This window comes from Phyllostomus discolor, chromosome 1 (assembly GCF_004126475.2).
Source record: "Phyllostomus discolor isolate MPI-MPIP mPhyDis1 chromosome 1, mPhyDis1.pri.v3, whole genome shotgun sequence".
NCBI lineage: Eukaryota > Metazoa > Chordata > Mammalia > Chiroptera > Phyllostomidae > Phyllostomus > Phyllostomus discolor.
Genome location: NC_040903.2, coordinates 197,396,215 through 197,412,446, shown reverse-complemented (window position 1 = coordinate 197,412,446; position 16,232 = coordinate 197,396,215). Strand labels below are relative to the sequence as shown.

The 16,232-nt window shown below is 51.4% G+C and overlaps 1 protein-coding gene across 4 annotated transcripts in view; it reads right to left on the bottom strand.

Annotated features, from left to right (window-relative positions):
- Positions 1–177: 177 nt before the first annotated feature.
- Positions 178–16,232, bottom strand: part of FLVCR2 (FLVCR heme transporter 2) — a 56,828-nt gene continuing 40,773 nt past the window's right edge. Inside the window, exons 4-11 of one of the 4 annotated variants that reach the window (XM_036012460.1) lie at positions 15,332–15,399; positions 13,826–13,929; positions 10,734–10,844; positions 9,471–9,576; positions 9,218–9,329; positions 8,608–8,663; positions 4,905–5,027; positions 178–522 (exon numbers count right to left, since the gene is read on the bottom strand). In XM_036012460.1, coding sequence (XP_035868353.1) covers positions 4,914–5,027; positions 8,608–8,663; positions 9,218–9,329; positions 9,471–9,576; positions 10,734–10,844; positions 13,826–13,929; positions 15,332–15,399 — 671 coding nt within the window. In that variant the 3' untranslated portion in view covers positions 178–522; positions 4,905–4,913. Of the gene's footprint in view, positions 523–4,285; positions 5,028–5,372; positions 6,702–8,607; positions 8,664–9,217; positions 9,330–9,470; positions 9,577–10,733; positions 10,845–13,825; positions 13,930–15,331; positions 15,400–16,232 lie in introns of those variants that run through there. The other 3 variants (XM_036012468.1, XM_028508127.2, XM_036012457.1) reach the window with 3 other exon arrangements.

The following is a 16,232-nucleotide window of genomic DNA, read 5'->3' as shown; positions in this document are numbered from 1 at the left end:
CTTCCTATGGGAGAAACAGATTCTTGAGAAAGCAGAGGCAGAGCACAGAACCAGGCAGCACGGAAGAAACAGCTGCGTGGCGACGGAGCGGGGAACACGGAACCCCGAGGAGAGCGCACCGGAGCGGACGGCTGTCCCCCAGACACAGCGCCCGCAGCGTGCAGACTCACGGGCCCATTCGTGGTCTCGGCAAGTATTTATTGAACACGTACCCCACGCCAGACACTTGGGAAGCAGTAACGGCCCACCCAGGCAGTGACCCTGGCCCCGCGGTCCATCCTTTGTAGCCGAGGAAATGGACGATTTGCTACTGGGTGTCCATGTGCTTCAAAGATGGTTTGGGTATGTTCTGTAGAGACTTTGACAATGAAAATCTGTTTTTCTCTGTTAAACATTTGACAGTGAACTAGAAGCAATATCTGCAGGTACAGGTCTCTCTGCCCACAGGCGGGGGTGCTTTTCTTCAGGTCACAGATTGACACTGGGGTCTGGTGCTGGGAGGCTCTCGACTGTTAACCATTTCTAGGTGAAAGCAGAAAAGTCTGCGTTACTCAGCGTTCTCCGGGCAGTTCAGCTGAGGCAACAAAACATTTGGAATGCTCCCACCCACCGAAGTGAGTGGTAGGTATTTGAATTGAGGAGGTGGAGTCTTAAAGGGAAAACACCCCTTGACTCAGCTTCAGGTCCATCCCCATCTGGTCTGGCCAGAACGTAAGTAATATGTATCGCTTGGTTCCTGATCCAGTAGAGCAGGTTCAGTTCCATTCCTTTTCCCACTTGTCTCCCAGCCTGCTCTGGGGTTACACGAGAACCTGTGGGCCGAATGGCCCATGTGGCCTCACGTGGTTCCCACATGCACTACTTAACAAGGCTGTCATTTAGCTGCAGGCTCCATTGGCCACCAAAGACTGGAACATACACAGGCCCTAAAGGAAGGAAAATTCTGGAATGTTGCTTCTCAGGGGGTGCCCTGTCTGCTGGATGCTTCCCAGTTTGGGACAGTGTTTCCAGCCTGGCAGAAAGGACAAGCCTGCAGCCTCTCACAACCTGAGCCCTTGCTGCTACCTATTTGGCAGTGAGGTGCCTGCAGGGTTGTCCCGGCCCATAAGCCACTCAGGTGCTGGGAGCGGTCACCACTGGGATGGCCCAGGCCACCCCAGTTCCCCTCCAGCACTGGGGCCACCCTTCTGCTTCCTCCCAGATGGGCATGTCGGGCAGGGAGTGCCAGCCGTACAGGCATCCTTGTGCTGTCCTTGAGATTAATTTGGCAGCAGCGGGGAGCACACTGTGCAGCCAGCTGTAAGGATTCATTCTGATATTGAGGGAAAAGTGAAGACAGACAGAGGAAAAAGGCATCGTATAAAGATTTTTCAAGAGAAGCACTGGCTTTGCTTGAAACTGGCTTCCATGGGGCTTCGGTTCTCACGCGGCACTTGGCCCCCACTGGGCGGCAGGACTGGCCCCAGGCGCTAGTGTTCTGTTCTCTTTCTGTGATCGTGAGATCTTCCGTTGCTCTAAGTGGAATTTAAAATGGTAGGGAAAAAAACCAACAAGTGAAAGAATAACTGCAGGCAGCAGTAAGAATTCTAGAAAATAGCTATTGTCATCAAGAAGGGGAGGGAAGCACCTAACTTACATCACCAGGAGCTAGGTACGATTTCGATCGAGATTCCAGTGCCCGGGTAGCATGTGTCTGAAGATTTGTGGCAGATACTGAGGGCAGAGGGAGCAGCATCTGGGAGGCAGGAACAGGCTTGTTCAAGCAGTGAGATCAGTGTGACTACAACGGCGAAGTTAGGAGGTAGAAAGCAGCAGATTGGAAAGGGAGGCAAGAGGCTCCTAAGGGCACGATGGGAAGTTTGAAGTTGACACTTAAATGCTTTGGAAATTCTCTATCAGCTAAGGCTCTTTGGATGAAAGGAAGAAAATCTACCTTAAACTAGTTTAAACAACAAAGACAGCATTGGCTCACAAAACTGTAAAGTTAAGGGGATAATAGGCTTCAGGAACAGTTTGATCAGGACGCAGCTCCATTTCTCTGTGATTCTGTGATTCGTTTGGCTCTGCCCACCCATGCTGGCTTCATCCTCAGGCTGGCTTTTTTTATGGTGCCAAAAAATTATTGCAGCTGTTTTGCTCACATCCCCACAGTACCACATCTAGAAAAATAGCTCAGTGCTAAGAACTACCTTTCCCTTACCAACTATTGTAAGGAGGCAGGAAGAAAAGCAATGATCTTACAGAGAGTTAACATTTGGGTGGAGATCCTTTCTTGGGTGGAGAACCCACCCAAGAAAGGAGTGAATGAAATCATGATTTGGACCCTCTAGGCATGCATCACAGAAGCACACTTCCAAATAAAGGTCCCAGAGGATCTAAAGAGATGATGTGGACTGTAGAGTGTTTAGCAGACGCTATGACTATTAGATTTCTTTAACAACCCAGACTTGGATCCCTTCCCACATGATCTAAAGCAGAATTGCTAGCAGACAAGGTGCCAAAATGCCACTGGCACAGGTGTAACTCTCTGGAGAAGACGTGTACAAAAATCGATGGCAGTTTATCCAAGTAGCAGCTATAAGACGGGCACAACTGGGGGTGGGGGGGGCGGCAGTAAGACAGGTCAGAGGAAACAGGTCAGAGGTAACAGCATTCCACAGAACTGCGGATGCCGAGACGGTGGGCTCTGGCCAGCGCAGGCTGGTGCATGGCTGTGGTGATGATAAAACAAACTTAGGCTGCCCTTTGAGGCAGAGCTTAAACCAACAGTGTGGGCTGTCCCATCAGCCCTCACGCTCAGTGAGCCGTCACGTGTCCACAGCACAGACAGCGGTCAGGGTCAGGTGCTGGATATGGCGTGGCCGTCTCCCACACAGGCCAACAGTGACCTTTACAGCCTCTTCTTTGAAAAAGGACCCACTAGGATGGTGACACCTATGTAAACGGAGGGCCACTTCCACAGAAGGCCGCAGGAGCTGCCCCTCCTGCCCCAATCCTCTCCCCACCCCTGGACCACACCCCTCCAGGCCTCAGAAAGGTGCAATAATCCCACAGGGATTACCCAAAAGCCATCTCTGCCCCATCAAATGACAAGGCAGACCACTTGGACAATCTTTTATTGCTTTTAAGCATCTGGTTTACAAATAGAAAATAGATTATTTTTTTAAAAGAAAGCATAAGCCCTGGCTGGCATAGCTCAGTGGATTGAGCATGGGCTGCGAACCAAAGTGTCCCAGGTTCGATTCCCAGCCAGGGTACATGCCTGGGTTGCAGGCCACAGCTCCCAGCAACCGCACATTGATGTTTCTCTCTCTCTCTCTCTCTCTCCCTCCCTTCCCTCTCTAAAAATAAACAAATAAAATCTTAAAAAAAGAAAGCAATGGATTTCACAAACACTTGGTGAATATATTTTAAGGGACTGAAGACTACACACACCTTTCTCCTTCTCAAAAAGTGAGGCCTACTTTTTCTCCACCTCTCCTCAACCCTTAACTCACTCCCCCACTGAAGTGTGCACTTCTTTGATTACGTAGGGTGTCTGTGCACACACATGCATGCACACTGCCGACTCCCCGGCAGGGGCCCAAGCCCCCCAGCCCTTGCTAGCACCGGCTGCTCCGATGTGCTGAGTCCCGGGCAGTAGCCCAGGCAAAACAGCACAGTGGTCATGAGCGAGCTGTTCAGTCTACAGGGAAATGACCAAAGCATCTTTTTCTCAGGAGATGCTACCCAAGCCTATGAGTAGAGCCAGACAGCAGGTTCAGCATGAGAGGCGGTCTGCTTGGGTTGGCTTACAGGGAATGAATTTACAACATCTGATAAATGGTTTACATTTACAACATCTGATAAACGGTTATTGCTAGAAGGGGCCGGGTGTGCAAACACCGTCCCCACCAGAGGCGGGAGACACTCACTTCGAGCAGACTCCTTCCCAGTCCAAGGCCACCTTTCCTTCCGCCCCTCTCATCTCAGAGGCAGCTTTGGATTTCTCAGGGGGGAACAAATCAAGGCTCGTTTCCAGTAGCTGTTGCAGGAAGTTGGCTGGTGGCCCCTCCCTCCAGAGAAAACGAGCACCCGGTTTCTCAAGGCGGTGTCCCGACCGAGGCACCAGGGGTGACCGGGACACACAGAACCTCTGCAGAAAAGGACCCCCCCACCCCAGGTTGAGCTGTCTGGGTTCCCCAACACGGGCCTCACGCGCACACTCAGAAGGTAGCCCCAGCTCCCTCACACACCCGGGTGGGTGCCTCTCCCAAGTCAGTTGCTCCTCCATGGCCACAACACGGTCTTTCTCAAGTTTATTGACATTTGGTTTGATCAGCTGTTAGAGGGTTTGGAGACAGACCCCAACATTAGGCCAGGAGAACCTAGGCCCGGAGCACCCCTGGGTTTGTTCGATGGTGCTTTCTTCCCCACAGGAAGTCAGCAGTTAGTCTGATGACCCAAAAATGACTCTCTTCCAGAACAGCTGCTGCTCCTTAGAATTGGGCTTCTAAGGGTCTTGAGACACCAGAAAAAGTTAATATCCTGAATAAGCTTTCTTTCTGTGATAATTTGGCAGGCTTTCTCCATGAGGAATGGAGGTGAAGGGGAAGGCCAGACACAAAGCCAGGACTGACCCCGCCACTCACCAGCCTCTCCCGGCACCAGCTCCCAGAGCCTAGAGGGGGAGGCAGTGGGGATCGAATCTGCACTGGGCGAAAGGTGCGGGTTTTCCCCAGCTAGACCACGCGAGCTCTTGAGCGGGTTCCAGAAGCACGGGCACCGCCATCCAAGCCACAAATATTCCAGCCAGTTCCCTCCAGAATCTGCTGGTGGAGACCTTTCTGCTGGCAGAGAGAGCCGTGCTGGCTGAAGGGGGGTCTGCGGGGGGGCATGTTCTGTGTTCCCTGAGTCGCAAGCACCTTTTTCTCTCAGAGGTGCTCCTCAGATGTAGTGGTGGGTACTTTGCTGGTATTGTTCTCCTCCTTTTCCTCTTTTTCCTCCTTTTCCTCCTTTTCCTCCTTTTCCTCCTCCTCCTGGAGTTTCTACAAGGCAAAACAAGCAGGCAGCCCCTTGGGTGAAGACGCATGGGACTCCACCCAGGCTGGAGTGACTCGCTGTCAGTGACTGTGTAACCAGCAAGAAAAACAAAAGCCAGAGGCCATCCCAGCATTTTCAAGAGTGAGCAAGGGGAACAAGAAAAGAAGTGCCAGCCCCCTGGCACAAGTGTGTCCCCTAAACACAAACTCACACACATGCACACAGCTATGCACACCCCACCCCCATCACAATGTCATCAAAGGAAAAGCCAACAAGGCCAGCTTTCTGAGACGCCACAGTCACTACAAACCATCCCACTCCGAGTGCTGCTGCTCTCCGCTCATGGTCCAACAGCCTACAGGTCACCTACACTGACCATCAAGTAGCTGTCCAGGTGCCATGTCTGCAGCTCCCTCTGAATTCCCAAGTACCCCCATTTGGAGGCAGCCCCCAGGATAAGGAATAGTAGTATGATGTGCATGGAATGGATGCAACAAAAAGCAGGATGCATAATTGCATATATAAACTCAGTGACTAAATATATATATACTTAATGCACAGAAAAAGAGACTTGGGGACAGTTTGGCCTGGGCTTTCTCGGGCAGAGATGGCACAGGATTAGACAAGTCTTCTGGGTCACACTTGTTAGGGGGGTTTGGAATTAAACATGGCCTGAAAGCTATCATGCGGGGAGACCAGGTGCACACAGCCACCTTGGGCATTCGCTTTTTAAGGAGCACTCTGCTTCTTAGCTCAAGGGCTCCTGTAGTTAGGGAGAAGGCTTTGGGCACCACACAGCCCTGCATAGCCAGCACCCCTCGGCTGGAGGAGTATGTGCAGGGTCGAGCTAGAGCCTGTGTCAGCAGTGCTTCCCCAGAGTGTCTCAGGGCCAGTCTGGGGCAATGACAACTGTGGAAATCCAGCCTTCCCATTCTCAGCCTGGCTAACTCTTTGGCCCCAGGTCAGCCTCAGTCACGGTGAGCCTTTGATTAGGCAACGCAAGTCAATCAGGCAGTCTCTCTCTCTGGCACACGTACGCACATGTACACACCCACATGTGTGCACACCTGCACACACCATGTGCACACACTTGCCTCCTTCAGAGCCAATGCCCTGAAATCAGCCAGAAACACAGATTAGTGGGGATGGAAGCATAACCACCCTTCCAACTGGAAAACCCTGGAAACCCAAACCAAGACTTTCATAGTCAAGGTTGGTCATTACCCCAGCCCATAGATTCTGTATCTTTTTACTGAAACCATACTCCTCCCTTAATAGAAAGAGCAGTGCTGGCCAGACCTGCTGTGTGCCTGGCTTTACCTGGCTCTGACAGTGACCCTAATGTGCAGGGCTCACGCACACTGACTGCCAAGGCAGGCTCCAGAGAAGGGAAGCTCTGAGACAGCCCCGGCTGCCTGGAGCGGGGGCAAGCCCAGCCTGACTCTGACCTGCCCATAACAGCAAGCTGCCCCAGACGCATGTGAGGCCGGAGATGCACAGCAACGTATCCAGGGACATGGACAGTGGAGAACCACCCCAGGACTTGCCTCCTATTCCTAGTCAGTGCCATTCCCAAAGCTCCAAAAAGAAGGGGGCTGAGCTGACAACCCCAGGCTTGCGTAACCAACTTGGCCCACATGCACAAGGACCTGGTTGCAACAGTGAAATCCTGGAACCACCTAAACATTCAACCAGAGGAAAGAGGTGTGCAGATACAAGGTTATAGAAGGTAACGGTGCGGAAAACAGTCAAGCTGTATTAAGTAGACAAGCAAAGCGGGAAACCAAACGTGCATGAGCATTCCCGCTGGAAACAACACTGAAAAGTGGGCCAGAATGTCACTAGGTTATCTCCGGGCGCTAGGACTGCCGGCAGCCTTCGCTTTCTCCTCGTGGGCGTTATAAAGTAAACATGGCTAGATTTCACATCGATTGACTCAATAGGTCACATCCCACACTGAAACCTCTGCAGGAGAAATCTGTCCTGTTGTAGTCTAGGCCCAGGCTCGTTCTATGTCCACCGAACTGTTCCAAAGCACCGTATCCCGAGCGCCGGCGGGAGCCCACCTGCACAGCGGCAATGCCGGGTCCTCAGCCCACCTGGGGAACGGCATGCCTGCCCCGAGGCTTCCTTGTCTCCCCGGTGAATTTTCCGGCCGAGCTCCCCCCCTCCACACGCCACTGCCAACTCCAGTGAGACATCGGAGGACACACAGGAAAGTACTAACGATTTGCATCTGTCTGCCAACACGCATCCATAACACACCAAATGCGACTCTTTCGGACACCACTTTTGCCTTAGAAAACTGGCAGTTTTCAAGCGGGCAAACAGTGCCGGCTCTCACACACGGACTGCTCTTGCGCCGTTAAGTCCGTAGCATGGGCAGTACCTTGCCGGAGGACGGTTCAGCAGCACATATCAAGGTCTTAAAAGGGCGCATGACCACTGACCCATTGCTCAAGGCAATGCTGTGCTTCAGCGCATGCGCTAACTTGCCGCTTCCCCGAGGTTAACCACAGTGCGACTTAACACAACAACTGGAAACAATCTTAATGTCCATGGGCAGGAAAACTGTTAAATAAATCATGGCCCACCCACAGAACAGAACACTGTGCTGTCATTAAAGTATGTTGTTTAAAAACAAAAGTATGTTGTAAAGGGCTAAGGAGCTGGTAAATGTTCACAACACAGATAAAAACAAGATTCCATGTTTGTTTAAAAACAATTTATATGTGTGTACATATAACGTATGGACACACACACACACACATACATTATACAGGGATATGGACACGTACAAGCCAATGCAAAGAAATAGCATCTCACTTCTGGATGATGGCATTACAGCGCAATGTTTACATTTTGTACACTTTCCTGTATTTTAAATTTTGTACACTTTTCTGTACTTTTAAATTATTCTATAAAGAATATGTATTACCTCTGTAATAAGTTTTAGAGGGGTTTTTTTTGTTTACAAATAGCCCACTTTCACACCTCCTCAGATTTAATGGTTCCCAGCTGATCAGAACAGAAGGAAAACACTTTTCTGTTGCCGGTCATACTCCTGCTTCTCTCCCCTCCCACCACCGTCGGCTCCTGCCTCCTGGCTTACCCTTTCAGGGCCCCACTGGCCATCTATTGGGTCCAGTCTTCCTATGGCCATAGCACTGCCTAAGGGACTGTCACGAGCCAGCAGAGCCGCTGCCTTGGGGCCACCACGGCCAGGACAGAAGGACAGCCAGGCTCCCACCTTTCCTGTCCAGCACTGACCCCGGGCTGAGAGCAGCGGAGCCAGGGCCCCAGAACTGGGCTCAGGAGCTGAGGAAGGGGTGGGCGCTGCTCGGTAGTCTGTGACCACAGTGACACGCCCTGAGGACCAGAGCAGGGAGGCCAGGAGAAGAGAGGGCAGCTGGAGAGGAGCCCGGGAAGGAGCGGCAGGAAGGCAGTGCTGCAACAGCCTCAGAGGAGACGCTGGTGTCCTGTCTGTGAGCGTGGCTACTCTGGGAGCTCCCCCACCCCCGCCCATGTTGCCCCATCCTCAGCCAGGGACCCATAGTTCTGCCCAGCAAGCTCCCACATACATACATTCTCAGGAGTTTCTTTGTTTGCTTTTTGCCTCCGGAGATCAGCCTTGATGAATGCTGAGGTCAAGGGGTCGAGAAGGGAGAGCATCAGAGACACTGAGTTATCAAGCAGACCAGTGCTCAAGTTCATCCATGAGAGGGAGCCCCGACTTTCCTAAGGGTTGCAGGTATCCCAGGCCTGTTTTGGATATTTCAGGAAGCTGGGGGCACACTGTCACCTAACCTGATAAAGCCTAGAGATCACTGCTGCCCCTGACAGGCAGAAGCCAATGACAGTGGCTCTATACATCCCTTACAGTGGCTGGCATACATTAATCCTCACAATAGCCCCCATTTTGTAGACTAGGAAACTGAGGCTCCCAGAGGTTGGCCCACTTGTCCAAGGTCAAACAGCTCACAGCCTGGGATTCCAATGAGGGTCTTCTATCTCCAAAGCCCAGGGTCATTCTACCAAAATATGGTACTGCCTCCCACGCAGATTTCCCGACAGGCTCTCCCCTCCATCCTGCATGTGTCCCCCTGACCTGTACAATCAATCAGGACACCGGGTCCCAAACTGCCTAAGCCCACAAGCAGCCTGAGCTTCATCCTGTCCTAAGGCCCCAACTCACCAGTGAGGGCTGCTCCAAGGGTGAGGAACACACACAGAAAGATGTTCCCGGGCATGGTTCCGTAGTTGTCGATAATCTGGCCCTGGGAGATGGTGAAGATGATCCCAAATACCTGGGAAGGAGCACAGAAGACTGGAAACAAGCACCCACAGTATGTCAACTAGCCCACAGTAGAACTGAGCTCCCACAATGCAATGCCTAAACCAGGCAGGACAAGGGACAAAGAGCCACTGTACCACCAGAGAAGACCTACCTGGGCAGACATGTTGAGGAGGCCAGATGATATGCCTTCTGATTCTGGATAGGTCAGCTCCACGGCAAACTCAAATCCCAGTGGCAGGTAGCCAGTCATAAAGAACCTGAGGGCCAGATCACAGAAACAAAGTGATGGACGGCTTCCGGAACAAGAAGGACAGAAAGCCCACCTCTTCCCTTAGAACTCCTCTTCCTGCTTTGTTGCTCCCCACCCAGACATGCCAGGCCCTGAATGATCAGGCCACTCCCTGGGAGGGCACACCAAGGAAAGAGACCCCTGCAGGCCGGGAAGAGGTTCATACATAGGCTTTGTACTTGGGAGGCCTCTGTACTGAAAAGCCCTGCTTCTTCTGCATCCAGCCATCGGCTGCAGGCAGGGCCAGCATTTACAGCAGAGAGGGGACGTCTGGAGTGTTCAGCCTTCGGCTGAGAGACTCTGTGTCATGGGTACAGGGCCCTGAGCTGGGAAAAGGAAGTCCCTGGATGTCGAACAGCATCCCCAAGACCGTGGGACCTGGAGGAGTTCAAGGCCGTCCTTATTTTCCCCCAGTGAGTCACCAGCTGAGAAGGGCCGAGGCTTGCATGTTCACTCTTTCTCCCCTCCATCCCCTCTATCCCACGCACGCATGCACGCACACACTCATGTGCTGCCCACAGTGAGTAATTAGGATGTGAAGCTGAGCAGAGACTACCGTGGCAGGGGTACCCTTTCCTATGCTTTCTCAGACAACAGGTCTAGGAAATTTCAATTCTAGTTTCTTACACCTGCACCACACTTCTCGCTGCTTTCACATCTGTTGTCTCTCTCAATCCTTCCAACAGCTCTACAAGGCAGGCCACCTGTCTCCACTTACACATGAGGAGACGGAGGCTCAGAGCAGTTAAGTGACATGCCTGTGGCCTAACAGACAATCAGCGGCAGAACTGAGGCCAGGACCCAGACCTTCCACGCCCCTGTGATGTCCCAGGTAGAGCTAACAAAGACTTGGTGAAGGACACACTCCACCCCAACAGCATAGATGGGCCTGGAAGCTGCAGGTGGTCTTTTGAAGTGCCACATGTAAACAAGACCTCTGATAAAAATAAAATGTATTTTCATATGCTCCTCAAAGAAAAAAAATCCTCTGGCCACCAATTGCACATCTCAACAGAGATCAGTGAGAAGCCAGCAAAGGGATCAAGATCACATCCTAGGCGGCCAGCAGCTCTAGGAGCCATGGGATGGTGCTTCCCAGTTAAACCTGTCAGAGGTCAAACTTACCCCAGTGTACCGGCGGTGACGAACACTACCCACAGGTGCCCCAGGCTCAAGGTCATTGTGTACACCACCATGCCCACCAGAGTCATGACATAGACCGCCAGCGTTGTCTCCCTACAAGCAGAAACAAAAAGTTGACTCATGCACTTCTGACTAACAGGAGCATTTGTTCATTCATTCATTCATTCATTCTACAAGTATCTATCAGGCACCTGCTGTGTGTCACGCCCTCTGCTGTGTGCCGGGACATCTGCTCTCATAGAACATTCTGCCCATGGGGTTGATGGACAATGAGCCAGTGATCACACAGATACTTATTCAATTACATGCAGTCATCGCTGCAAAGGGTACGACCAGGGAAGTATGAAGCCATCCCGCTGCATGTGCTTTCTCCTGCAGAACTCTCACAACAGTATCGAGCTGCACTTCGCCATGTCCCTTCCCACCCATAGCAAGAAGGGCGCGGCCCTTTCCTGTCCTCATCCCCCACAAGAAAAACAATCAGGACAAACATCCGTGTGCAGGACTGCCCCGGAAGCCACCCAGTTCTGCACGTCTGCTTTGCCCAAGGTCCCATGACTGATCCCAACGCCGAGAAGTGACCCAACTTTTAGATTCTCCCTGTCATCGCTAACGTTCTTCCTGTTGCCGCCTGCTCAAGTGCAGCACAGTTTTCCCCGATGAATCCGAGTGACTCCAGACGCAGGAACGATGAGAGAACACTCTCCAGCCCTCAGCTGCGTGTCTGGCACCAGTGAGACAGCTCCGCTCACTCCCTGTCACATTTCCCCCTGCCAGTCCCCGCCGAAGGACCATCAGCAACGAGCTGGCTTGTTGCAGGCTCACCCTGCTGGTGCCCCTCCCCATACTGCTCCCACAGTGCCCACTCTGGACTCCGCTGGGCCCTGACTGCTGTGTGGCCCTGCACTCCTCTCCCAGCTCTGTACGTGCCTCTGCCCTCCTGCCGCCACGTCACGTCTCAGACAATGAAAGTTTCAAGCCTTCACACATCTCGCCTGAAGCCAGAAACGTGGTGGGGCATCCGCAAACGCGTGCTATAGTTACGTCAAACTAATACCTGGATCTACTGGGTGCTAGGAATTCTCTTAAGCATTTTACATTCATTCATTATTTTACTCAACAATTACAAAAGCCCCGAGAGAGAGGTATGACTATCCCTACTTTTACAAATGAGGAAACTGAGGCTCGGACTAGTTAGAACCAGTCCCAAGTCATCCATTGAGTAAATGCAGAGCTGGGATTTGAACCTAGAGCCAGGATGGGAACCCTGTGCTCCTTCTACTATTGCAAGGAGGATACTAATGCTGTGTGTGGTTGCTGCTTTGGAAAAACTCAAGGCCAGCCACAGCCTCTGAAGGATGCCCCTCCCACACAGTGCTTCAAAGCAGCTGCCAACAGAGGAGATTTGTCCCTCCTCCTGCTCCCCGCATCTAGTCCGACTGCCCCCACTGCAGAAAGCGACTTCGTGAGCACCACTCTGTCTCACTGACCCCACCAGCTCCTCTTCCACCAGGTCTGCTCAATCGCAGCTTCATCTTAAACCACTGACCCATCTAGAAAAACTCTCTGCAGTTCCAGCCTGTGACAAACGGGCCTGACTACCCGGTTCCAGCCTCCAAACCAGGAAGGACAAATCCGGGAGCCTCAGGGAGAAAAGGTCCCTGGGGGCTGGCACCCCGAAGACCAGACGACAGTTTTCACTCATCATCTCTCTGCCTGGGCAGCAGCGCAGGGAGTGCCTCCTGCCGACCACGGGATCTAGGCATCGAGTGACACAGACGAACTGGTGATGTCTGGGTCCCCAAGTGTCCTCCCTGGGCCTTTTGCTGCATTGTCATCTGCATCATCGGCAGCCCACGTTCCAGCCTAGTGACATTCCAGTGCCTCCTTCTCCTGCCGCAGAGTGAGCCCCCCAGACAGAGGCAGTGCTGTTCACTGGTTTGGGGGAGGCCAGTCCCCACTGCTCTCGCAAGTGGCTGAAGCAAGTAATTGACAGATGACAGAGACGAGATGGCAGCCAAGCTCCAGCAGCCGTTCATTAAGCCAAGCCAGGTCCTTCGTCATGTTCCGAGAGGCAGCCACATCCCCGGGGATGGCCCCAGTTGGCCTTTGACGAGGGCGGACACAGTGAGACCTGGTCTGACCAGAGCCTCACAGAAGTGGGTCTGTGTGGCAGAGAACAGGTCTGCCACTGTCTGTCGCCTCCAGACACTGGGAACTTCGGAGGCGTTGACAAAGCAGCCCAGAATACTGCCCCGCCCCAGGGAACAACAACCCTGGCAGCTGCCCCACTGGCCAGCATTAATGGAGCACCCAATGCATACAGAGCACTAAAAAGATGCAGTAAGAAGAGAAGGATATTGGGCCTCTGTTTTTTCCAGAGCCTTTTCTCTGAGCCTGGCTCCTGAACTGAGGCAAACTGAGACAAATTCAGATTAAGGCGAGTGCCCCTCTGGAACTGGCATCCACGACGGCAGAGCCCAGGAGTCTGGACTTTTAACAAGCATTATGGATTAGTCTGGCATGTGAATGCACCAAAGTCTCAGAGAGACCACTCTAGGCTCTCAGAAAGGCAATGAGCATTCAGACCCAAAGCACATCACGCTATTTACCAAGAAGGTACAAGCAATTACGAGATAATACACTGCAAACCAAAGTAAGCACAGAGCACCACGGTGAAACCCACGTGGTCTGAGGGGGCCATGAGAACGGGCCAGTGAAATCACCTCTCATTCCACTGTCTGGGGTTTCCCCAAACATTCCATCTGCTGGCATTTTTTCTACATTCATTTTCACTTCTCCCCCATCGACCCCTTCCATGTCTATGGGGGGAGGGGGCAGGTACTGCATTAGGTCTCATGTCCTTTTTCTCTAATCTCCCAAAGATCCCCCACAGGGTGGGTGTTGTTTCCCTCATTTTATAAATGTGGAAACTGAGGCCCCAAGAAGATAAATGTGAACTGCCCACTTGAGCACTCAGCTGCCACACCCACACCTTTGGAGCCATATTACTAGTGAGTATGTCATTTCAAACCGAGTCCCCGATTCTCAGTCCAAGAGGAAGGGTCACTTACTTGTAGGTTTTGGACCTATCCAGCCAGATGCCTGAGATCATAGCCCCGAGCATTCCTGCAATGACAATGGTCAGGCCTATTCTTCCGGCGTTCACCTCTTCCCCCTGGGAAAGAAAACCACAGCCCCCAGAGATCAGCCAGCGGCAGGACACGGACAGGACAGAGCACAGTCACCTCGCGGTGAAGGGGGGAAGGCAAGGAGCCCTGGCTCCATCAGAGCCAGTCCTCTGCATGTATCGGGGCAAGACAGCCTGTAAGAAGCTGCCAATGAGGAGAAAGTCATAGAATAGATGCTCCTCCCAACACATTCTCAGGACCCCGGAGGAGTGTGTATGATACTGGATGCTGGGGTGAACCGAACTCCATCCTTAGAACCACTTTCAGGTAGAGTTTCTTAAAACACGTAATCCTTAGAGCAACTCTTTTATCTTATTTATCATTACTCTCACTTCCCAGAAGGGGAAACACATGTGTGTCCGGATACCCCGTACGTCGGTTTCTGGAGCTGTCCGTGCCAAAAGAGATAAGAAAATAACAGATAATAGATAGATATTTTTTGAGCCCTTGTTATTGAGCCAGGCACCATGCTGAGGATTTTACATCATTATCTCATTTAATTCTCATAATTCCTCATTTTTCACATGAAGAAACTGAGGCACGGTGAGATAAACCTATTAATCAGTATCACAGGTTCCATTCCCAGTCAGGGCACATGCCTGGGTTGCAGGCCACGGCCCCCAGCAACCGCACATTGATGTTTCTCTCTCTCTCTTTCTCCCTCCCTTCCCTCTCTAAAAAATAAATAAATAAAATCTTTTAAAAAATCTTTAATACAACCTATTAGTCCAAGGTCATGAGGCATTTTTAAGTGCAGAACTAGGACTTGAACTCAGACCTGCCACACTCCAAAACTGGAGCACTTAGACACAGTGGCTGCCTCTGCTGTCATGAGACCCTGTCCTTCCACAAGGAGGCTGGACTCAGAATTCCTGAATCCAAGACACTCAGTATCCCATTCCCAGCATCCAGCCCTCAGTGGTTCTGGAAACATTTACAAAATACTTTCAGTTGAGTAACTAAGAGTCCAATCAAAATCAAACATGGCCCATATTTTACAAGTTAAATATTTCAGATGCAACTCTCCATATATGTTTACCTACTGTGTTGCTAGGCACCATGCTATACAATTTATGAGTATGTAATATATATGAATATACAGAAACACAATACTATTTACTTTCTAATCCTAAAAATAACCTTTCAATAAGTAATTATGCTTCTTTTGCAGAAAATAGAATGAGAGCTCAGAAGTCGATAACTAGCTTATCACACAGTTTAATGCCACCGGAACTAGGGTTGAGACCCTCCAAGTCCCATAAGCATGCCACCACACCACGCTGCCTAGAAGTGGGGGACCTAAGAGTTAACTGCTACCCCAGCTCCTGCTGAGACAGACCCAGAAACCTCAGCCCCTCCGGGCCCATCACACTTCCGGGACCCCCTTACCGGATAGTGCAAGATCACCATGCGGTTCAGCAGAGTGGACAAGGCATAAAAAGCCCCGGTATTCAGACCTACGGAGGGAGGGAGAAACACACAGCATTAGGGTCGGCCTTCTGCTGGGGCCACTGCTCACTTCTCCCAGCCATTTGTGGGGTCAGAAATCCTTATCATTGTTGTCACTGTGAGTGGTGTCCTCAGAGAAGAAAAACCCAGGCAGTGTGACACTACTGTGCAGTTTTTCTCCAAGAAATACTCCAAAACAACCAAAAGTAGCCATTTCAACTTGCTCTCAGCTGAACTCCACTGCCCTCTGCTCCCTCTAACCCTCTAACCCTGCCCTGGGAACACAGGGAAGTGTTACTCAAAGGTCAGAATCATCAACATTCCTCTCTTAAGCCTTGGTTAGACCCAAGTGGTAAGTAGAACTACTGGACACCTTCCACCTCCTCGTGAACCAGCCCCCCTGCAGACTGCTCCAGACCTTTGACCCCTGACACCACTCCCTCTGTAGGTGGTTTCTCACCTCTGTCCCCATCCCTCCTTCAGCTTTCTTCTCAGAGTCAATGTCACACAAAATCTTACATTTGAAACCTGAAAGGACCCTAAGGAACACTTTGTTGCCTCTCCTAATTCACTGATTCATTCAACAAATAAATGGAAAACCTAGAATGTACTGTAAGAATCTGTGATTATAGAGGATGAGATCATTTGTCCAAAGCCACAGAGTTAGTAACTAAGATGAGACTGGAACTGACCCAAAGGAGAAAGGGCCTCCTGCCCCCTCTTCCTAATAACGATGATGATGATGATGATGATGATGACGACGACAATGATGATGATGACAGCAGTCCATACTTATATAGTAGACCCTCTTCTAGGCACCTTACAATCATCCCAACAACAC